The sequence below is a fragment of the Epinephelus lanceolatus genome, chromosome 12 (genome assembly GCF_041903045.1).
Source record: "Epinephelus lanceolatus isolate andai-2023 chromosome 12, ASM4190304v1, whole genome shotgun sequence".
Lineage (NCBI taxonomy): Eukaryota > Metazoa > Chordata > Actinopteri > Perciformes > Serranidae > Epinephelus > Epinephelus lanceolatus.
This window is the reverse complement of record NC_135745.1, coordinates 38,798,597-38,822,474: the sequence shown is the minus strand read 5'-3', so window position 1 is coordinate 38,822,474 and position 23,878 is coordinate 38,798,597. Positions and strand designations below refer to the sequence as shown.

The 23,878-nt window shown below is 41.4% G+C and overlaps 1 protein-coding gene across 2 annotated transcripts in view; it reads right to left on the bottom strand.

The window, feature by feature from the left end:
* agap3 (ArfGAP with GTPase domain, ankyrin repeat and PH domain 3) overlaps positions 1-23,878 on the bottom strand; it is a 161,464-nt gene that overhangs the window by 5,515 nt on the left and 132,071 nt on the right. For both annotated transcript variants that reach the window (XM_033649814.2, XM_033649813.2), the window contains exons 14-16: positions 15,075-15,229; positions 14,524-14,614; positions 11,836-12,058 (exon numbers count right to left, since the gene is read on the bottom strand). In XM_033649814.2, the coding sequence (XP_033505705.1) occupies positions 11,836-12,058; positions 14,524-14,614; positions 15,075-15,229 (469 nt within the window). The remainder of the gene's footprint in view (positions 1-11,835; positions 12,059-14,523; positions 14,615-15,074; positions 15,230-23,878) is intronic.

Sequence of the window (23,878 nt, the reverse complement as noted above, 5' to 3'; positions counted from 1 at the left end):
CCTTGTTGGTTATACTTTCTAATGAAAATACAGTCCCTTCTAGGAGAGGGGGTGCAAACTGAGTTGTAGATGCATCACGATTCTCTCTTGAAATATTGTCTCGAATGCAGAAAAGTCAAAAATCATACATTTAAAATCCAGTTCTCAGCATTTTGATTGCCTGTAACGATTTTGTAAAACTGGGCTGTGCATTTCTTACGGCTGAGGAATCAATAATAAGGATTGTCCGAATGCCAGGCCAGAACATCTAGCAACTCATTGCCCCCATCAAGTAAGAAAAAGAACCCCACATTGTTTTTCCAGAGTTAATGAGGGAGTGAGCCATCTTGCTTCCGTCTGTTCCCCTTTTTAAACGTACACATGTGCAGTATCGATTGGACACTTGTGAGAAGATGGTGGCGGGACTTGAGCTGAAGCGCAAGCATGCATTTCAGTTATCCTGGAAACAGTAGCTGTTTTGGGCGGCATTAGAAGTTGTGAGCAAAACTCCCACGTAAAGCGCAGTTGAACACAAGTTTGACAACAAGGCAAGGTGAGAAAACATAACTAACTTCAGTCTTTGTTGTTATTCAATAGCCACAAATAAATGAAATAATTTGTATAGGGGCTAATAAAAATTGATTTTGGGCAAGTTGATTTCTGACCAATCTGCTCAACCAAGCAAGTAAAAAAATAAATAAAGAAAGAAAATAAAAATGCTAAATCCTTGATAGTGAGATGTAATGGATGTAAAACCTTCCTTAGGGACTGAGCCAACTGGATAGTGAAACGTAACGTATGTTATCATGTGTGCCATGTTTACAATTTAAGCTAGGCTACTTCTTGAATTTTGATGAGGATGGCTAAGAACCATAGACGGATACAATATGTCCGACATGCCTTGGTTTAAAATCTAGGATGTGAAAGCATTTTGGCTTTCATAAAGTTTTTTTTTTTTTTTTTTTTTTGATAGGACAGACAAGTGTGAAAGGGGGAGAGAGAGAGAGAGAGGGAGTGGCATGCAGCAAAGGGCCCCAGGCTGGGGTCGAACCCGGGCCGCTGCAGCAACAGCCTTGTACAGGGGACGCCTGCTCTATCCACTAAGCCACCAACGCCCTGGCTTCTATGAAGTTGAAGGGAAAAGGGACTTGGACAAGAGCCACACTATATATAAGTTAAATCATGTTTATTTTAATTATGGATCATTGAAAATACGCCATGTTCTGAAAGTAGCAAGTCACCATTGTTTTTATGATCACATTGAAGTTTTGAGGTACCTAGATATTAGTTTCTTCTGAGGTGGAATTGGGGTGATGCAGTGATATCTTAAAACCTGCTTGAATAAAATCATAAACGATCTTCAACCGCTAAAGGTAAAAAAAAAAAAAAAAAATGCTCATCTGTCATCCCCGTGAGCTGACCCTGAGTAAATCCCCAAATAGCTCACTTCCGATGACAGCAGCAGTTTTAACAATAGTTACCAGTTCAACATTAGTCACTCTCCTCTATTACGACCTTAGCAGCTAAGTGTCGAGGCTGCCAACTTACCACAGACAGCAACCATTTTCAGACTCATATGTCAGCTGCCAGGCTCACTTCACAGAGCAGTCCGTCTTGCACAGAGGAGCCTGGCACTGGCCCTAACTGCAGGAGTTAAGGATGTGATGGAAGAGGTGCGGCTCTTTATCAGCACAGATTGATTAACTGCAAAACGCCACCAGAAGCTCATAAAGCAACTTAACCCACATCTTAAAAATAGCCTGAGAGCTGTTGCATCTATAAGCATATGGGTGCGTTTTTGTTATGACCTCGGGGAAAATGTGGAGGAGAAAGTCCTCGGTCAACACAAGAAAATCTTTTCTTAAGGGCGAGGGTATTATGTGAGCAACAATACAGCCCTAATGGCAGGCAATTGCAGTGGCTCAGAGTTTTATGGTGTAAGACCTTCATCAATCCCTACTCAGTCATTATGTGTGGACAAGCCTGTTAGCAAATCAATTGGCCTCAGAACCAGCGGACTGCTCAGAACAGGAAGGGGCTGTCCTGCCCTCCCCTCTTATTTCCGGTGCACTCTTTGAAAACAACTCCCTTTTTTTTACTGCCAAAGAGGATAAAGTATGTCTGAAAACTCTTTCAGCAACTGTAATCCTCAGGGCAAAACAAAAAATCTACAACCTTTAACAAAAAATCTGAGCATGGTTAAATACAATCACTTAGAGCTGTTGTCTAAAGTTTGTCTCAGAAAGCCAGAGCATGAATGAGATGCTGAATCTGTGTAGCCCAGTGAATTGATATGAGCTAAATGAGGCAGAAAGTTAGCACCAAGATGTGAAACAAAAAGGCTGAGGAGAGCCATTAAGAAGACGTCAACATCTCAGAAAGGAGCCCTGAGGACACTTTGTTAGCCTCCGCTTCGGAATCAGCCTCAGAGACCTGCGGGAAAAGGCCTCACTCACTGCTGATGCTGAGCTCTGAATTCAACCGCAGCTCTTTTTTGTTTTGTTATACATCGTCTACTTTTACAAAAAAATAAAAGCAAAAGCAGCCGGGCAGTGGTTTTTTAAAAAATCCCTAAACTGCTGCCACTTGAAAGACAGAGTGTGAAAGGAAGTGAAATGGTAATCCCGCCTCTGTCTTTTGTTTGGAATAGAAAAACAATCCAAACAGAGGTAGGGTTTAGACAGTCAGGGGGAAAACTGAGACCCTTGAAAAGGACACTTCCTCACCACAGGAGGAAGAAAAATAAAATCAGCAGATTTAGCATGTCAAAGCGCCAGGACAGAGTAGGAGGGGAGCTGGAGAGGGGAAGGAGAGTGAATTTTCACAGCATGGGGGGATATTTAGGAAATTGAACCGATGGTTACTCTTACACACACACACACACACGCAGGCACCAACAGTCACCAATTTCTCCACCCTGGCTTGAGCACATACTTGTTCTAAATTTCTCTGTTGCTTAGGGGACAGAGGGGAGCTTAAAGTTCCCAATAAAAATGCCTGTGTCTCTTTCAACTACAAACAAGTGCTCTTTGCTTCACCGCAAACTTCCTCCATCATTCAGAGTCATCTCACAGCTGATTATCAGTGTTTAACTTTCAACCGTTATGTAGAAAGAAATCTTGGGCAAACATCAAAATGCTCGCCGAGTCTAAAGTGGAAATGGGCTCCTGTCCAGAGCTGGTGTCCCCTTTCATTTGCCTACGCAGAAGCCCACCTAGATAAAGGCAGCCTTAACAGTAGAGAAAGGCCTCTTTTATAATTCTATTAGAGCTCTGTCCTTTCAGCTCTCCGTTGAGCAATGGATCCTGACCCTGACTTAATTAAGTGGCAAATGGCGGAATGATTCTCCTAAACCCAGCCCACGGAGTCAAGAACACATGACTGAATTCAAATAAAGAGGGACAAACAAGGATAATTAGTCAAGCCTGAAAGACAAAGGCGAATGGGAATTTATAAGAAGGGAAGGGAAACTGAGACGGCGGGGGTGGAGCCAGCGCTGGAGTAGCCACAGAATGACCAATCTGACTGCCTGCAATAAAGGTGCATTGGCCCATAGGAAGAGGAGGATGTCCGTCCCACCACTCGCCCATCTTTCAAACACACACTGAGTCCTCCTAAACAATCAAAGCTTCCAGAGCTCCTCCTACTCTTCCCCGAGGAACCAAATTCACTGCGGACACATCAAATAGACGCAGTGAAGGGGAGAAATGGTGGTGTTGGAGGGTTGGAGGGGGGGGGGGGGGTCTTGGGGTTTGACCAGCCTGAACAGACCTCACAGTGGGGGTGGGCAACTTGTATGGGACCGATTCCCATGCAGCCAGCAGCTTCACTTCCACAAACCGAGGGGAGGGAAGAGACAGAGAGTGAGGAAGAGGGACAGCAGCAGAAAGACAGAGAGGGGGCTCGGAGGGAAATGACAGAGATGAAAAAAAAAAAAAAAGCGCACACAACAGGGACAGAAAGCTGGGCCCCAAAGCATCAAAGGTTGCTAAGGGCCAGAAATGAAGGAGCAGCACAGTAAATGCCGCTGCAAAAGTGCTAAATAAGGCCCCCTATGGTCCAGCGGGTACAGTGTAGACACGGTGCGCTCCGCTCCAAGAAGAACAGCTGCAAAAGAATTAAGACAAATATTTGTGGAATAGCTGCTACCTTTTCTTGCTTCCAGAGTGCGGTCTGAACAGATGACCAGAATTCAAAAGGTTGTTGTGTGGAGCTCTATAGAGAGGCCAACAGGAGAGCATCTGGGTGCCGTAGGCAGGCAGAGGGATGAGTTGAATATATTGTGACATTAATGAGGTTGTCAGACTCCTCATGATGGAGTGGCTGTGTTTTTGTGCCAGCAAGACTAACACCCTTAAATGCTCATGCTGTTAACCCCTGCTGAACCCTCGCCTCACATACAAAGCAGAGGGGACGATAACACATGCCCTGCTTATGTATGCAGCCTGCTGCACGTACATACACATTTCAAATTCTCGGTCACATAAAGGGACGGCGTCAGATCTTTTCCCTTTTATTAAGCTAACAATATTAAAGCTAAATTGCACGGTTATGTAGACTTTGCCATCAGGTCTTCCTCTACATCTACCTGGCCCTGAAACCCGGTGGCATGTGGGCAATTAGTGACTGTGGTACCACCTCTCCCACACAGGGCTAATTACTGACCTGTGGGTTTCATTTAGAGAGAGAGAAAGAGAGAGAGAGGGAGGACATGGGAAGACCCAGCTATTCATTTGTCTTAATTAATTACTCTTCCTCCACCAGGGCTCCTGGCAAGGCCGGCTATTCTAAAAGCTCTTTTGAGAGTCGGCGTTCCAGCACTCCTAACCTGTGAGTAGCCCCCAAGCTTTGCTCCCTGTTTTGGGGAATCACTTGGAGGACAGAGGCCACTGTGGACAAATCCTTGAACAGGAATCCAAATGACCACAGCAGCGACGTTGTAAATGCTGCAAACAGCTTGGGAGGACGAGCAAAGATGCCACCGCCGGAGCAGAAGGGGTTAAAAGAGGCAGCGGGGCCAGGTTTGGAGAGGTTAGCGGTGTGATTCATTTTTATTACCACGCAGCCCCTGCAGGCGGCAGGAGTGGCAAATTATTTCTGAAACAAAGTGGAGGGCTCTCATCAGAGCTATTACCTGCCTGTGGCCGAGGGCGGCGCGGAGCCTACAGAGGGTGACAGTGAGAGGCCCGCGTCAGTGAGGGATAGCCGTCCACATCCGTCCACGCTCCAGGACATCTCCCCCAAATGAGAAGTGGTGTCTGTCTGTGTGTGTGTGTTTCGCTGTGAGTGTGTGTGTGCGCGCCGGTAGACAATAAGGGTAAAGTTGGATGTTGGACCTCCCCCCATAGCATCCGTCAAAATAGTCTGTGGTGCTTTCTGTCATGAACATGCCAAGCAATTAGAGGTGGCGTGCAAAACACAACGACTCCCAGGTGCTAATTAAAAGAACAACTCCCCTCCAATATGCTGACTGCAGAGATCAGCCACAACGTAGCACTCACACAAATTCATCATTGAGGATTTAACTGTAGCATAGCCAGGTACCGCCTTTTAATTAGGCATCCTTTATAAATGGGTTATTAATTGTAACTAATGGCTTTATTAATGGTTAATACATCATTAATTCTTCATGGATCAGTTATCAGCCATGAATAAGAGCACATTTTTGGCTGCCACGTTGTGAAAAATCACTTTGGCTGTTTGAGACATCTCACTTCCTTCTTTCTTAACACCTTACGACTGCAGAGTCAGGGCCAGATCAGACAGAGAACATTTCAGCAGCCTGAGGCAGCTTTTATAATGGTTTTCAATGAGAGTGAAGCTTTTTACTTGCTGCATTTGCATCGCTGAGCGCCCTGAATGCTTCGAGTTTAAAAAGCTTCAATGACATCATTAGCGTTTTCCCCCACTGTCCAATCACATGAGTTGAGAGGCGGGGCCATGACGAGAAGTAGTAGCGTGCATGGTTTGTGCAAAGCTCACGCTAGCCAGGGGTGTGGACTCGAGTCACAATTCAGTCATAAATTTGATGACTTTAGACTCGACTTGACAAAATTAAGAAAAGACTTGCAAATCGACTTGGACTTAAAAAAAATAAAAAAAAAATTGATACCTTTTTCCAAGCCTAATTTACTATTTTCCAACATTTACATTTACCTTATACAAGACAGGACAGAAGGTACTGGTTAGCAGGGCCATATCAGGACCACAAAATATCTCCATACCGCTCGTCCGTAGTGATCCAAGTGTCCTGAAGCCCCGACATAAAAAGTTGTTTGGAAAAACGTCATTTGAAGTCTGATATTTTGTGGTTTCAATTATGTGTTTTTGGATGTTTGAATCTGGGGCGCCGTCAGCCTCCATTAGGTGGAGTTGTGTTGCTACCCCCTCTCTCCTTGGATCTCTGCAAGTGATGTGAGGACTCTAAAACTTCACCTGAGCCTCCCTCGGCATGAGGGTGAGTAGATAATGGCTGAATTTTCATTTTTGGGTGCACTATCCCTTTAAATCTTTGCACTCAAGTCCCAAGTCTTAAACTTCACCATATGTAACACCATTTTAACAATAGAGTAATAATATATTAGATTTACAAAAATCATGAATGATTTTTAGAATTTGTATTGATTTGTTACATTTGGTAAAAGAAGTGCAGCTCAACATAATGATAATAAAAATAATGCTTACTTTCATCATCGCCCTATTAGACAAGCTGCAAGACATATCTGAACAAAATGTTGCCTCAGCTACTTTCTATAATACCGCCAGATGATTGACAGCAGATGGTCACTGTCCCCGACTCATCCTAAAATAAGCTTTGAACCAGACATCAGCCAGACGAAGCTCCTGAACCAGCTGATGATTTCTCATCTTTCAGAGGGTCTCATTTACCTGCACAGATCTCTGTTTCCCTGTGACCAACACACTATTTGGGAACAGCCTCTCACCCTCAATCACAGCCACAGCAAGTGCCCTACGCCTGTCTATTTTTCACGCAGATTTTAAGGTACATCTGTGAGTTTCCTTCACAGCAAAATTGGTTAAAGCTGCAAAACGTGCTCTGTGATCGGGGTCTTAATGATTAAAAGCCTTTCTTAATGATTTATCAAACTGCAGGCTTGATGGCTTATTAGAAACTGATAAACACATGAGCATTTATTTAAGGATCAGCAATATTTTTAAATAGAAGTGATTGACACCACTTATTTTTTACAACCTACCAATCCAAAATGTGCATTAGTAACTTCATAAAGGATGCCTTATTAGACATTGGTGTCACACGCTCTTCTAAAAGGCCTAAGAACAGGTGACATATACACATGTGCATAAGCATGCTTCCCATTATGAGGCCTGCAATCAGTCTGATGTTGCTGTGCGGATCTCCGTACGACAAATCTATATATTGTGTTCTCTCGATCCAGAATATCATAAGCTAAACCAATCTTGTGGATGAATGCTTTTAAGTTAAATCTCAAAAATGCAAGGGGGTAAAACTAGTCTTGCAGGAGACATTCAATCAGACACTGAGTTGATATTCAGGTAGTTACTGAATCGTTTAGATTAGGTGTCACTAATGTTTAGTGGGACTCGAGAGCCATGCACTGCCTGCCTGGGTGCCATCACAAAGCTGCTACATGTCACCGATGTGACACAATTAAAATCCTCTCATATGTGCTCTGCTCAAGTAAAGAGGAACACACGCAGGACGAGAGAGTGAGGTCAGGATTTATGGTGTTAAAACAAAGACTGAAAAAAATACATCCCATTAAGTTGGCTGTAATTCATCATTCATGATAAAGCAAAATAATTTGATACCAACGTTTCACCCACAAGGGTACATTGTTCTATCAGCAACAAAATCATCAGCATCTCAATAACCAGTGGCCATATATGATATTTACAACTGCTGTGTTTTGTCTGAAGATTAGTTATGCTGCAAATGAGATTTATTGTTTGACAGTGAAAACTAATGGAGATGCTGCTGCGGGATAAGATCGGATTTTTTAGACAATGAAGAACCTTCCCGCCCGAGGCGACGTGGGACTGACAGTGGTAGAGGGAGGAATCAACATCAATAATCTTTCATCAAGTCCACAGTGGAGCACTTTAGCACAGATACCACTCAATAAATAACTGTAGGCCATCATTCAGTTCTGAACTGGCCGGAGAGCGCAGGATGGATTCAAGAGGAAAAGGCCTGAGACTACCGGCAGAATGAAAAAACAATGAAAAACTGTTTATTAGTAAACTGAAACAGCATTTTTGTGAACTTTTCTTTTTATATGCTCCCAGTACGTGCACATGAGAAGGTCTGTCACTGTACAGTTTGTGTGAACAGTGGTGATTTTGTACTGAAGTGCATCCTGAAACTGCTTCATTGACAAAAATACAGTAAAGTGTACTGTAAGGTACTCATTCTACTGCCTGAACTTCGTTGTTCATATGCATACGTACGCAAAGTATTGCACAATAATTCATATACAACAAACGTAATTGGATGTGATTACACGACCTACTATATGCACTGCGGGCTGTTTTCCCCCATATAATGGGAGCAAAGGAGGAAGTCAGGTGATGTAGTATAAAGAGCAAAAAAGTCTGCGTCTGTAGCAGGTTAAGGTGGATGGATGGGTCAAACAAACACAGAACTTTCACCCAGGAGATCGCCGTTTGTGTCCCATATGAAACCAAAAGTCAGCGTTGAGTTATTTGAGGTTACGTACATAAAAAACGTCACACAGCAACACGTCGTCACAGCATGTTAAGTATGTAATGTGACAACGCCCAATTATGATTCTCTTCTTCTTGCATGACATGAGCCACGCGTGACTATAGCCCCTTTTACACTGCCAGATATTCTGCGAATGTTGGGCCGCTTTGCCGGCAAGCTGCGAGTGTTTATACACACAGAGCCGGATTGGCGAGTTGATCCGAGGTGCCCAATTTTCCGCCTCGTAGGGTAGTCATATTGGCGGAACCCTTTTAGTTTAAACAGACCGAGGCGGCCTTCCGCAACGGGAGGGGCTGTTGAAGACTTGTGGGAGGAGCTGTTGATGACGCCGCACGTGCGACCCACTGGCGGTGGATAAACAGGAAACAGCTGATAGCAGGAATTAGCGAGCAGCTAGTAGCAAGAGGGAAACAAATCTGACAGACACTGTAAAGATGAGCAACTGGGGAGACAAGGAATTGCGCGCCCTCCTTGCACTCGCAAACGAAGAGGCCATTAACCGTCAGATGACGGGGACGGTGAAGAACGGGCCGATTAACGAGTGAATTGCCACCTGACTATCACCGCCTGACTAGCCGTGGCTTCCCTCCCACGTCACCGTTTACATCACACGCTGAGCTACACGTTTTGTTACTTGCTCACGCCCCCCATTGCCCCGAAAAAGGCACATTCTGTATAAACAATATTAGGTAGGCGGCATTTTGCTGCACTCCCCGATTTTGTTTTTATACTGCCAATGCTGAAAAAAGACTGATTGGGCTTTCCTGCTAATTTGCACAATTCCTGTCTAAAAAGAGCTTAAGACATCACTGATTTGGGAGAAGGTTAACCTCGTCCCTCATGTTTCTGGTTGTGGGTGATATGAGTAAAAGTCCACAAACACAAACGACGGGATACAAATAACTGTCATTATTTGGGTCAGGTCACTATTTTTCTTTGACCATATACCTGCAGTACACACCAGCCATTTTATTTTATTAGTTAAATTGTTCAATCAATTCTTTACTCTTCACAAAAACTCAACTCTAGTAGTTTATCCCTGCCATCAAATAGATATGCTGGGTAAGTGGTAGAGGCACCTCCGAGCTGTATATGTAAAGATATAGAGGTGTAATGGTGTCCTGAGCAGAGAATGAAGTCTGTATTAGCTCTGAAAAACTTTTATCAATCAAATTATATATCATTTCAAAGCTGTAATTAGGCCTCGTACTTTTTTTTCTTTTGATTTTTTAAAGTGACAATTTACACTATAAAATGTTATGATGTAGGGAGTCCCGTTTGCTCACCCGGTAGAGTGTTGGCCCTATGTACTTAAGTCTGAGCCCTTGCAGTGGCTCAGGTTATGGACTAAATACCCATCTCAAGTTGCCAGAGCCCAAAGTGATGTCTTTCTTTTAATTGAATTTTAAGTTCAGTTTAAATATAATACAATAAATAAAAGAAAAGCATCAAATCCCCACATTTCAGAAGCTATAACCCATGTTCACTTTGAATTTTTGTTTGACAAATGACTTTAATTATTATCTCATTATCTATTTTTTGTTCTTGCCCCCACTTAAATCCACTGATTCTACTTAGTTTGTGGTTGGTTTATCCGTAATACGTACATGCATGTCATTTCGCACGTTGTAGATGTTGTACAGTTTATATGTTTCCACTACGGTGGACAGAAAAGTTCTGTTTTATTGTATTAATCCACTAAATGTTTCAGCACCAACTGAAACTGACAAAATAACAACATAAAAGCACCCAGAACTGCACAATCCACTAAATCAAAATTTAAAGAGTCACTTGCTCTCTTGTGTGGCCAGTAGCCAAATTTCAACAGATGTAAGTGAAATTTAGCGTGTCCTTTTTTGAGGTATCCTGCCAACAAATAAAAATGACAGGCCATGCGTATAATGTGTGTGATACTGTCTGTGTCTGCTAATGTATCAAATGCGTGTTGGATTAATTATATCTCAACTAATTAGCCATCAATGCCACTTGGTAAAGCCTTAAAACTGTATTTATATTATACTTCTTCAGCCATAACAGCAGAAGCAGCGGTAAAAAAAGAAAGCAGCTCTGTTTCTCTGTATGTCACTTTTCGTAACAAAGTTACAAAGCTGTGATGTTAAAACAGTCTAATGCCACCAGGGAGACCCTGCAGACAGTCTTTGCTGTGACAGACAGAGTGATGACCCGGCCCTGTGTGATGGATATGTGACACGGCAGCTCGGGGCCCGAGGGCCTGGCTCTTGGGGTGGGGTTTAGCCATAATGGTGTGCTTAATTACCTGCACAGCCACACAGCAGGTCATTAGTCAGACTGGGACGCTAGGTCTCACCTGTCACCAAGAGATAAACAATCCTCCTACCAGATCTGGGTACCTCAGAGGAAAGGGAGCAGATAGTCATTGGGGTAAGTTAAGGCAGGGCAGTGCGCGGTAAGTGGCAAAGTATAATTTAAGAGATACATATTAAAAAGATGGAAAGCTACTTATTTCGATCCAAAAGTAAAAAAGGAAAACTTTGGTTAAGTTCTGAAAAATTCCACACTTCTGCTTCCTATTAAACTCTCAGTGATATCGAGCGGGAACAAAGAGGCTCGGGCCGGTTTCACATGTGAGGTTAGATTAAAAGAGCGTTTCCTGATTAGCGCTTACATGTCAAGTGACAGATGTGATGGGTTTGGAGCTAGTCAGGCCATTTATCAGGTATGTGCAAAAATGTCACACACGTCTCTCCTTCCATGAATTATGGTTTTCAATTGAAGTTAGCAGAGGGACGGATGTGCAGGGCAACAGATACACAGGTGAAAATGTTAGATATTATATCCTGAAATAAAGACACAGATGGATATAAATGGCATCAAAGTACTGACTAAAATAAAACAGAGGCGTTGTGATCAATGTGTACGGGACGGACTGATGCTCAAACATAAAATACTGTGTTCTTGGCTCAGCACACTGACATTTATGGACCCCCAGTGCTTCTTATGGAGCATTTTGCGGTGTGAACTGCCTGTGCTGAAATGTGGGTGGCTAATAAACGGCAGGTAATGGAGAGAAGACGGTGCTGCCTTCTCACTCTATAATCTCTGCACGCTTCATTAAGCAGCACCTTTATTTGTAGAAGGATGCTAACCTGCTGCTGTCGCTCCCTGGCTTGGTGTAGCCCTCCAAAGCGCCCTCCCACACACTGTTGGCCATCGTGTTACCGATGGCCGTCATCACCATGCTGAGCTCCACCGGCCAGTCATCCAGGTCGAGGGAGCGGACGCGAGACAAGTGGGTGCCCAAGTTTCTGTGGATCCCGGAGCACTCGATGCACATCAAGGCGCCGAGGTTCAGACTGGCCCAGTCTGGGTCTGCAGGGTAGATGATAAGAAATAAGAAATGAGAAATGAGATGAAGAGAAGTAACAAGGAAAGCTTTATAAATAGTCTGAACAGGAGATTGTTTAATACTTTCTTCATCCTGGTAACCTCTCTTGGAAAAAAGGTTTGAAAGGATAAATCTGCATTTTAACCTTCCAACAAAGAACCTCTTATCCCAGTTTTACTTTAATGATTTTAGCTTTAAACTTGGATCTTTGTAGCTTCAACATCTGCACTGATAACAACAGTTTGTCTTACATTATTCAGATTTCATGATTCTGCGGGCAAGAATAGAACAGTATCCATCATATCTGAATCTTAAAGCAAACAAGGAAATTCCTGTAAAGGTCGTTAGATATCGACTCCAGCACCTCTAGCTGGAGATAAACTGGTGCAAATGGCTGATAATGTTTCAACACACTGTTTACTCTGAGGTGATTAAGAAAAACTATAATACTTTCCCATCACAATCAGCACATATATGCAGGGTTTTAACCTACTAAAAAACGGGGTTAGACTCCTTTCCCATTGCCAGAAGACGAGTATGCCTTTTCTTTCCGTGTCACGTTCAACGCCACAAATACGCCAGAAACAGGGTTAGTAAACAGTAGAAAGCAGCAGTGAAAGTGTTATGGTGGTTACTTCTTCTTTATATGTTACTTTTATTCAGTCTTTCTTTACAACTCAGTGCTGACTAATTTGGAATGAAGCTTGAGTGCTGTTTGAGCAGACGGATGGAATTTGTGGCTTAGATGACAAAGAGAAAGTTACCAACGTCGTCAAGCCTTTTTTGGGTGTCATAGCATTGCACCAGAAAAGGGCTGAAAATTTGCGTGTCCAGCCGGGTGTTATGTTTCCATCCCTCTGAGCCAATCCGAGTGAGATCCCATGACAACTGCAGAGTCATTTGTCCCGGGAATGAATGAAGACTGCAACCTTTGCCACTCAAGACAAAAGGCAGATGTTAAGTGTTTTTTTACCCAGTGGAAAAGGGCCTATAGAGATTATATACAGTAAAACCAAGTTTTATATCGGTACTATGGTTGTGGTTTTCCAGATGATGCAATGTTCATACACAGGTTTCACTCATTAGTTACTGCTTGTTACAGCCATAGCTAATATTTTGTTCCTCCTGTTATCCTGTGGGATGCACAGACTGAGCTGGCAAAATAAAAACACAATTGAAGCCAGAATGACAGAATAAAAACATCAAACAGACCCCACTGTAGTGATACCATTTTTGAAAACAACAAAAAACACTACAGTACTGCAGATACTATAAAGCTCCTTTCACACTGGACAAAAAAACTCAATAACACCCACTTATATCTGTTTTTTTTTTTGTTTTGTTTTTTTTTTTTAATGTCAAAGGTTACAATCAGCATTTACTCTTAGGACAAATGACTCTGCAACAGTTACAGGTATTCATCAGCTCCTGCTGCAATCTGCAGTGATGGAAACATGACACTTGTGTGGACGTGCTAATTTTCACCCCTTTTTCAGAGCGACTATATTAACTTCTGTGACTTTTTGTCATCCCAGCCATAAATACCATCTAAGCAGAGCTCGAACATCTTTTCAAATCAGTCAGCACTTAGTTTGTAGCAGTAACAGACATAAAAAAGAAGTAACCACTGTAACATTTTCACCGGCCTCCATGCTGCTTTCTGTTTACTAACCCTGTTTTCCGGCATGTTCGCGATGGCGTACATGCCATACCAGTTGTGTGGCAATGAAAGGAGTCTACCGCTTGTTTTAGCCGCTATCCTCGCGTTGAAACCTCCACATATACCTGCTTATTTTGGTGGACAAAGGGTGTAAGTTACAGTGGGTTGCGTCATCACATGGTAACAAAAACTGAACACTTGAATTTAGAGTGATTATAACAATCTAATAAGATAATGTAAAATATGTTCATGTAAATATAAAAACATTATCTCAAAAGTTTATTAACTTTTTTCCAAAAAAAAAAAAAAAAAAAATTCGATCTCTATGTCACTTCTTCAAGTTGATATATTTAAAAACATTTTCTTCTAATAAGAAAGAAGTAAGAAGTAAAATTGAGATATGTTTGGGGGCATGTTTCCCATGAATGATAGGTGTTACAGCATATCAGACACCACCATAGTGGCTGCTGTTTGCTCAACTTAATCTCTACATAATTGCACAAATTTGGATTTTCTATTTGTAATAACTACTAACAATGGCAGTGAGCTAACGAGTGGTAAACCCAAATCCAAACCTTTAATGATATTTTGCAAATAAATGTACTTGTTTAGGTTCAGAGGGATCAAAGAGTAACGTCTCATCACCAATACCTTGCAATAACTTTATAAAACCACTAAAAATCAAATGTTTTCATATCTGATCAAATATGGAAACACAGACACTCTTTGTTTCTTTCTCTCCAAGGCCTTCATAATTAAAATATCAGCAGTTGTGGTGAAGATACTCACTGGGTGCATCACAGTCCACACAGAAGCTGTTCCCCCTCACATTTCTTATGGACTGAATGGCCATTGCATCACTTTGGCTGCCTAACCGAGACTGTAAGAGACAAGGGAGAGAATAAGTCAGCAGAAACTAATCATGGCAGGAGTAAGAAAAGGCAAACAATTATAGCTGGACCTCAAATCATAGACAACCAGTGAGGGAGGGAGGAGGTTTTTCAAAGTCTTAGGAAAAGACTGAGGCAGAGAGAAAATATGAATATGAAAATGAGGCCCGTGTCTCCCCAGTATGCTGACACAAGCCGTGTTCTATCTCTGATGTCTGTCAGTTCTAATAAGAGATCCCCCACACTGCAGTGCACCTGTCTGACAACCTCCCACATGTGACAGCTTGAAGTGGGTGAGGAGGGGCGGGGGAGGGTGAGGGCGCAATAAAGGTTGGAAAGAAGGGGAAAAGAGGAATTTAAATGAAGCAGCAGAATCGTAGGATGATGACGATGCTGTGATTAGATGATTTTCTCTGCTCGGTCCTTCTGATATTTCTTTTCCTACTGTACCTTGTTCTTTATGCTCTCACAGGACTGCAGGCTGGCAAAGATCTGGCTCTCAATTGCTTGGACCCACAGTTCCCTCTCCTCATATGTGGACGCTTCGAAGTTCCATGTTTGACCCGTCAACGACACAATGATGAACTCAAAGGAGTCCTCTTGCTCTGGAAAACACAAATAAACGATGAATTAGTGCTTAAGAAACACGCGTGTCCGTTGTGCTATCTGACTCTGCAAGTCAGCGCCACAGCTCAGTGATTGAGGCCCACCCATGCACGAATGCACGATGAAATGGGCTTCTGTTAAACTCAGCAACAGTCAAACGATTTCTCCTTTGCTCCTGTGCACTGCTGTGTTATTTGACAATGCTTCAAAATCTCATAAAGGCAAGGAGACAATTTAATTCCTTTCTGGTGGAGACAAATAATTTTAAAGACCATTACCAGTCAGCAGCAACACACAATATCACATTTTTATTAAATCAGATTTTCGTCTTTTAACCTCATTTTTTGATGCCTTAAACATTTGATTCACACTTACCCAAAAGTTTTAAAATGCTACATACTTTGTGAATGTATAGACATAACCGGGGAATAAAAAAATGGGGATTTGAGGGAAATGAAAATTTACTTCTGTTTTTTTTGGGGGGGCTTTTTGCCTTCAGTGACGTAACGGTTTCAGGGGTACTTGAACCCGCAGCAGCTATGGCAAGGCCATTGCCTTTGTACATGGGGCACGCTCTACCCAGTAAGCTACTGGGTGCCCCTTGCCCAATGTATTTCAACTTATTTTTTTGAGAAATTAGGTTTTGGTCGCCATTTTTCCATCGAGGACGAGCGTAAGTCAGCTGCTGTTACCGTGGAGAAGGGGCAATCTGAGGGGACAGTGATTTCAAAATATTTCGTTGATAAAATTGTGAACAAAACAATACGTGCAACATTTATCTAGACTCTGAAAGTAAATTGATAAAAGATGCAGATTATATGATCTATTTTCAAAACTCTGTATTTTTTGGTTTTATTTGCTGTTACTGATGCACACAACAGAATTTTAAAGGGATAGTTAAACCAAAAAGAAAATCAAAAACACATATTTTCCCTCCTACCTGTGGTGCTACTTATTGATTCAGATTATTTTGGCGTGAGTTGGCGAGTGTTGAAGATGTCTGCCTTCTCTCAAATATGATGGAACTAGATATCGCTCGGCTTAAAGCGAGTGAAAAAAAAAAAAAATGCATTTGAAAAACTCTGCAGCAATGTCTCTTTCCAGAAATCATGACCCAGTTACTCAAGATAATTCACAGTCCTTGTTGTGAGCAGTTTCATGTAGGAACTATTTTCTTTCTACTCAACTTCACCCACCAGCTGTAAATATGTAAGTGACCCTTTAAGCCTAACTTCTACCTCAGTGTTTTTATGCACACAGGCTCGTACTTTCCACTTATTGTCAAAACCAAAACCAGATATTTTTTGGGCAAAAACAGACATTTACGGAAGTGACCAGAGCCAAATTGGTAAATGGTGAATGGACTTTTCTAGTCTTCTGGCCACTCAAAGCACTTTTACACTACATGTCACACACGCACATACACACATTGGTGGCCGACGCTACGGTACACGATGCCACCTGCTACTAAGAAACCATTCACATGAGCTCACAAACTAATGGAACAGCCATTAGCAATTTGGGGTTCAGTATACTTACTTAGTACAAGGGTACTTCGAAAAGCGTGCTGGAGGAGATGGGATCGAATCGCTGATCTTCCGATTAGTGAAAGACCCACTCTACCTTCTGAGTCACAGCCACATTCTGTTTTTTAAATTCAAATATTAATTATTACACTTTCTTTTTCCACTGGTCATTCAGTCTTTATAAAACTCTTAGTACCGGCCTTTTGGTATTTTGTCGTCAGGCATTCTGCACAAGGCTACGTTTCAAGATCTTTGCTTTACATTAATTCCTTCTTGTGGAAACTGTTTTCCTGAGAGTAATCATGTTACAGTTTTGCCTGGGCATGATGCATCGAACAAGGGTAGCCTTGGTTTTCATTGCTATGCAGTAGGCCTATATTAGTGTCTGAAAATATTAAGACAATAATGAGTCCAATAATGTTTTTGGTATACAGTCTTGTATGTTTAATTGTTTTCTTAAACGCATTTGTTATATTTTAATATACTGAAATAAATCCTTCTTCAAACTGGCTTTGACAATTGTGAATCTGCTGTGTGTGTGTTTTTTTTCTTGCCGCTCTTTGTGTTTAACTAAGATTTATGAAAATGTCACCTGTCGTTTTCAAACAAGAGGTCTGACACAACATATGTTCCAACACATGCTGTAATGCCTCTGCTGTTCAGAAGCAATTCATTAACTCGTACTGTACAATGTGACTCATGTAACATCTCTGGTCCGTGCACATGCTTGAGCTCATAGCCAAATGATTTGTAATTACCTAATTATGTCTATGCAAATAGTCATCTCATTTACATAAACCATGTTTGGAGGACTGGAGGCAAGTAGACACCAGGGAAATGTTTTTTTTTTCTTGTGTAGCTTCATCATTAATAGAAGTTACACCAAAAAGAAATTTGCTTGATGTACAAAAATACATTTATACTTCTAATGCATTGTGTATTAATGTGTGTAAGTTTTTATATTCAATTAACTGTTTGTCTGTAGTTAGAAAATGAAGACAATCTGATGATGATAACGTCGTCAGACAAATCATCTAATCAAAGAAATGATTACGCTTTGTATTTATAATCAATTCAGCCTCTTTGGTGCGAGACGCAGCCCCTGTGCTGTTAAATGACAGATGTCTGACGGACACCACTGATGTAGCAATTCCTGAGCTGCGGTGGAGGGCCATCTCTTCAGGGGGAAAGCAATAATCCAATTAGCTCTACACCGACTTCAATTATCTGATTTAGTTTGTGGAATCGACTACAGGTCACGGAGAATCAATAAAAGCTTGGAAGCCTCTTTATTTAGACTTACAGTGAAAAAGTATTTATGTGTGTGGCACATTTAAAGCACTGCTGGGGATTAAAACCCAAAAATCTCTACTTGATGGAATCAAAATGGTTACCTTAAAGGGACGCTAAATGTAAGAGAGAATAAAAACCAAAAAGTATGGAAAGAAAATGAAATAAATAAACAAAAAACTTGATTAACTGCAATACAAACAGAAGAAATCAATTTTTTCTTGTCCAATATAACTTCAGGTACAATAACTAATGCATCTGATTATAATTTGTGGCTCCCAGACTCAAATCCTGTTATACTTGTGTTTTCATCTTTTTAAAAAACCTGAACAAAGCTAATTATTCTGTTGGCTGCCCAGGCAATAAATTGGAGGCATTAAAACACTTTCATTATGGAGATTAAAAAAGCAACGGATGGCTGGTTTCTTAAACTGATGAGTATACAAGGGAAAACAAATCTAATTCTCCATGCATAGTAATGCACACGCGAGACATACTGTAGCCACTAAAGAGACAGAGGAGCATGTGCAGCAGGAAGCTTTATGTGAGACACCGGTATTGTCATTACATGCAGCTCCAGCACGCTGATATTACATTTTAATGCCGTCCACAGTGTGGCAATTCAGCTCCATAAGCCAAAGTAGTTCTGCGCGGTGTAAGCATGATGCTGAGGTCAAAGTGGTCTTCTCAGGGACGGTAAATCTGAGCATGAACAATGTGTCAAAGGTATCACTGCTGTCTTACACGCACCTGACATGATGAGCTTGTAAAAGGGCCATTAGCGCCTCTGTTATTACTCAATGGCTGCAGTTAGCACATGGCTAGCAGAGGAACGATCACCTTGTCGCATTAACATGTGCATTAACCTCCTGACCAAATCTATCTGCGAGCCTACAGTCAACAAGTTCTTGCCAATTAGAAATAAATTAACGCAGCTCTGCCAGTGGGCGGACAAGGAAGAACACGATTTAAAGCCAACAGAGGAGCCAACTGTGAAGAATGAGCGAAATATGATTTTCCTTAATTAACACGGCATAATAAAAAGGAAATTAGAGTGTAATGGCCATAGAGCTACAAAGAGGAAGGAACAGATGAAGATACACGTCTTCGTCCACCATTTACATGGATCATAAAACTGTTCAGGAACCTCCCAGTTGCACGTTTTTCATCAGATACTTGATGGCTTCTAGCAGCAGCACAATAACACTTTCATAAGCAGGATGTTTCGCCAATAATTAACTGATAGCTTAATGATACAAAAATAGATTTCTAATGTTTACTGGCTGCAGTGGTGGAAGTATATTTACAAGTACTGTAGTTAAGTACAGGTTTTACTTGAGTACTTCCATACTTCTACCCCAGTACATTTATCTGACAGATATAGATGCTAGTTACATAAAATTAAACACACAATAAACTTAAAAAATACAATCTGTTGTAAAGGATTAAACTAATGGCTCCCAACCTTTTTGGCTTCTGATTGAGGCTCCTTGTCATCTCGCAGATGTCTATAAATTATTAGCCTTTCTACCAAAGAGGGATTTCACCTTTAAACCTCTTCAGACTTCATTTAAATGTTAACTGTTAAAGTAAAATAAACTGTTCAAGCCCCAGTAGGGCAACTTATCAAATACAAAGCTATCTCACGAAATGATTCATGGGGTTTGTGGATACTTTTTTAGCATTAAAAAAATGTTACATTAAATTGTTTGCATTAGTTGACAGCTTATTTCAAGAAGCTGGTCAAGTTTTGACATTTTCGAGTAGGATGGAGATAAAATAAGTTAGACTATCTTAAATAAAATAATTTGACCACTAAACAGCACCGCAACTTTTGGATAAATATTGAGTTGGCTCAGCTTCATAACACATTTGTCAAGGTCAAAGCAAAACATGTTGGTTGTATTAAACTAAATGGATTTGTCGGATTATAAAAGATTCATAGTGTTTACTCAATAAAGCCAGAGTTGGAACTACTTATAAAGATGCAGGCAAATCGTTACCTTAATATTTTTAAGCAGAATCAGTTGGTTCTTTTAATAGTGCAGGCATGGGATGATATAAAAATTCCATGTTAATAATTGCCCAATATTATCCTGATTATCATCAATGTATGATTAAAATGGCACCAACACATACTGGAATCAATTAACCTGACAATTTGTTAAGAAACATATTTTTATTGCATCACAGACACAATGCCTTTTTATAAGTGAAAAAAAATAAATAAATAATCAAACAATTTTAAAAAGCAAGACTTTTCAAATATTTGAAATGGTATCACATCTTTTGGCAACGCTTGACTGAGATCTTTTGCATTTTGATAGTGTTGCTTATATTAGGGATGCACCGATCCGATATCTGGATTGAATATCGGCCGTGATATCATCAAAATAGATGGATTGCGTATCGGAAAATGCAACCTATACCTATACCTATACCTGATACCTGATCCTTTCCCTTTAAATCTACTGCGACACGAACTACGTCATATGTCATGGAGAGAAGGAGAGAATCTGCTGTGTGGAGGTATTTCACACTATTTCAACTGCTGTTGCACAATTGTTTATTTTTGTTAAAAATAAATAGCTCATCATTGCATTAATCTGTTTCACACTGTTTCATTTTATCTTTGGAAAGAACTGTGTAGTCATCAATGCCTGATGCCTCTAGTCTTTTCTGTTCTACATGTAAAGGTATATACCTTTTTAGGTCAACCATGGTATCGGATCAGTATCGGGTATCAGCTGATGCTCAAAGCCACCGCATCGGGATCGGTATCGAAACTGAAAAAGCTGGATCGGTGCATCTCTAGCTCATACAGCCTGTTTTTGCACGGTCTCTTTGGGTTTTATTTTATTTATTATCCCAGTAATCAAAATTCACCACGATCAACATATTGTGAGTGTTTTGTGTGGACCTTGAACTAATGACTGAGGAAAAATCTGGACCCTGTAGCCGGACCAGTTGGGAACCAGTGTCCTATATCGTCCCATCCTCACTCACAGTCACAACCCCTCATATTTAACTTGTGACTCTTTGGAGGGGGGCCATGTTGTGAACCACTGGACTATAATACAGAGCTGTATATGAAGTACTGGCTCCAGCTCAACCAGCTACAACTGTAAAATGCTCCTTAATCCATAATCCATATATAATTCTTTTGATACTTTAAGTACATTTAGCTGATAATACTTCAATGCAATTATGTAAGTAGGATTGTGAATGCAGGACTTTTCTTCTTCCACCACTGACTGGCACTGTCATTAAAAGAGAGTTGTAAATCATATTTTTACACCTTGTTTGACCTGAAAATCAAAGTGGAACCTGAAAGAAAAGTGGGGGACCGGCAAAGAATGAGTCCTTTATTGGTGTGTACGTGCAGCAGATGCATCGTCGAGGACCTGTGGACCAGATTAGCACCTCGGGGGGTCTGATGCTGAGCCCAGCTGTGCTGTCTATACGTTTCTATTCTGTCTAAGCCTCTCAAAGACCTCTGGAGACTGGTGTGAGAAACCCTCAGAGAGGACTTAGCAAACACTTCTTAGCCTTGAGGACTCCTTTTTTTTCTTTCTTAAATCCATTTGTGCGAACACTTGGCTGAAATGATGACAAGGCGCAGAGGTGCACAAGGTGAGCTATTGTTTTGGTGTGTAGGATGTGTTGTGTTGTGTCGTATGCATGCATCAGGCAGTCACTTAAAGAAGTGCTTGCCGTTCCCGTGAATTAACGAGCAGTTGGGAAGAACAGGCCAAGGCGGTGCCATCTGTAAATGTCACAGGCACTGCTTGCTCATTTTACACATCATTAAAGCCAATATTCCTAACCTGTATCAGAGCAATCAGGAGCAGGCCATTACTGCGACAGGGGCCCCAGGGGAACCACGACCAAACTCAGAAAGAAGAGAGAAGGGGAGGGAGAGAGAGATAGAGCACACTCTTTATCTATCTGACACACACACGCACACACACACACTCCTGCGCACTTTTCCGTGCACACGCGCATGCTCAAACAAACAAGGAGCACACCTTCCAACAATAAACAAACACATGAAATCAGCACCAACACCACTACGCTAATAGCTAGTGCATTTAACAACAGAGCCGAATGAAAACAGGGCCAATTATACATGTATCTGTGGGCAGTGTGTATGGAGCCCAAATGAGAATCTTGTTATTCCTTTCCCTCCATACTGTGGCGCTCAGAAAGCTAAGCCATTACAAGAGTGGAGGCTCCAGGGACAGCTTTCGGAAATGAGAGCGAGTCGGGGAGTGACAAAACAAAGTATTGAGATAAACACCCACCATTAGCACAGGCAGTTAAACCTCCATTTCCTAATCCTCAGCTGGACTCCAGAGGATATTAACCCTTAGTTTACTAAGGTGCAGGACAATAGGATACTAGACTGAGTTGGGCTGACAATATATAACTTAACACCGTCGATGCAGATTAACTTGTAGTTTGGACACAGACAGACCATGGATCCTTGTTCCTGTCAATCTGCACATGCGTCAGAAACAAGACTCTGCCAAACAGTGTTCTCTTCTGATCTAAGCCTGCAGAACTTAAGCAGTGGAAAGCCTGGGCTTCGTCTACAGGAGTTTTAAATCCTATCTGATTTTTAAATCAGGTTGCATCATATATATAAAAAAAGAGAAACTTAACAGATGTGATTCCCCCTAATCTTAAACATGCACACACTGCAAGACTTTAAAATAACAGCGCATCACACATATAACAAGATATTATTGAGATTTACATGCATGAAGAAGCATGAGTGCACCACCTCATATGATCCTGACATGGTGCGAAAACTTAACGTAATATTAACAATGCTTTGCAGTCAGAAAAATAAAAGCAGAAGGCTGAACGAACCTGAATAAGAAAATGGTCAACACGGGTCGTCTATTCTTCTTGGAGATAAGATCTTAACTGTCAGCAGTAGCATGCTAGCTGACGTTAGCCTAAAGGGCTAGAATGCCTATTGTGTCTTAGCAACACCGTCAGCTGCACCATACTGACATAATCATAACTAATCATCCAGATTTTAAAAACCTAATATCACAGGTTTGAAATTATCAGAGCAGCCTGAGCAGTTCGGGAGGTTTAAGACTGGATCTGTAAACCTCTCATATTACCAGATAATCTGGGCTGAACGTCGGTACCGACCACGTCTGAGACCAGATTTCTCCTCCAATTATTGGAAGAGGTGAATCAGGGATAAATCAGTTTAGAGTTTGAGCCAGGTTGAAGACACTCAAAGGTCACGGAAGACACCAAAGAGCAAACACAGATTAATAAGTTATTTATGAAAAATGAAAGAAGAGAAAAACCTGAAGCATTTAAATATTGTCTGCGCCTTCAGGCCTGCTTTCCTGTTGGTTTAGTTGATGTATGCTCTATACCAGTGGTTCTCTCTTTTTATATACTGTTTTTCTTTTTTATTTATCTGTGTTTTTAACGGTACCATGCTCGTGATTTCATTCTGCTTTGCATCACTGATGTTTTGCTGAATGACAATAAAAGGATCTTGAATCTTGAATCTTGAATCCCAACTGGTGGGTCGTGGTCCAAAAGTGGGTTGCAGGTCTATTCTGAATTGACCACAAGTGACTCGCAAACGTGTCAAGTTTGTAAAAAACACACTTTATTTTTAGTGCAGTGAATTTCTGGCACAGAGCTTTTATTTTGAAATGCTGTTTCCTGCCATGGAGTGAGTAACTACTTGACAGAGACGGCAAACTAGCTCGACGACATGACCAAACTGAAGTATGATGCTGAATGTATTAAACTGTGTGGACCTTGACCTAATGACGAAGGAGAAATCTGGGT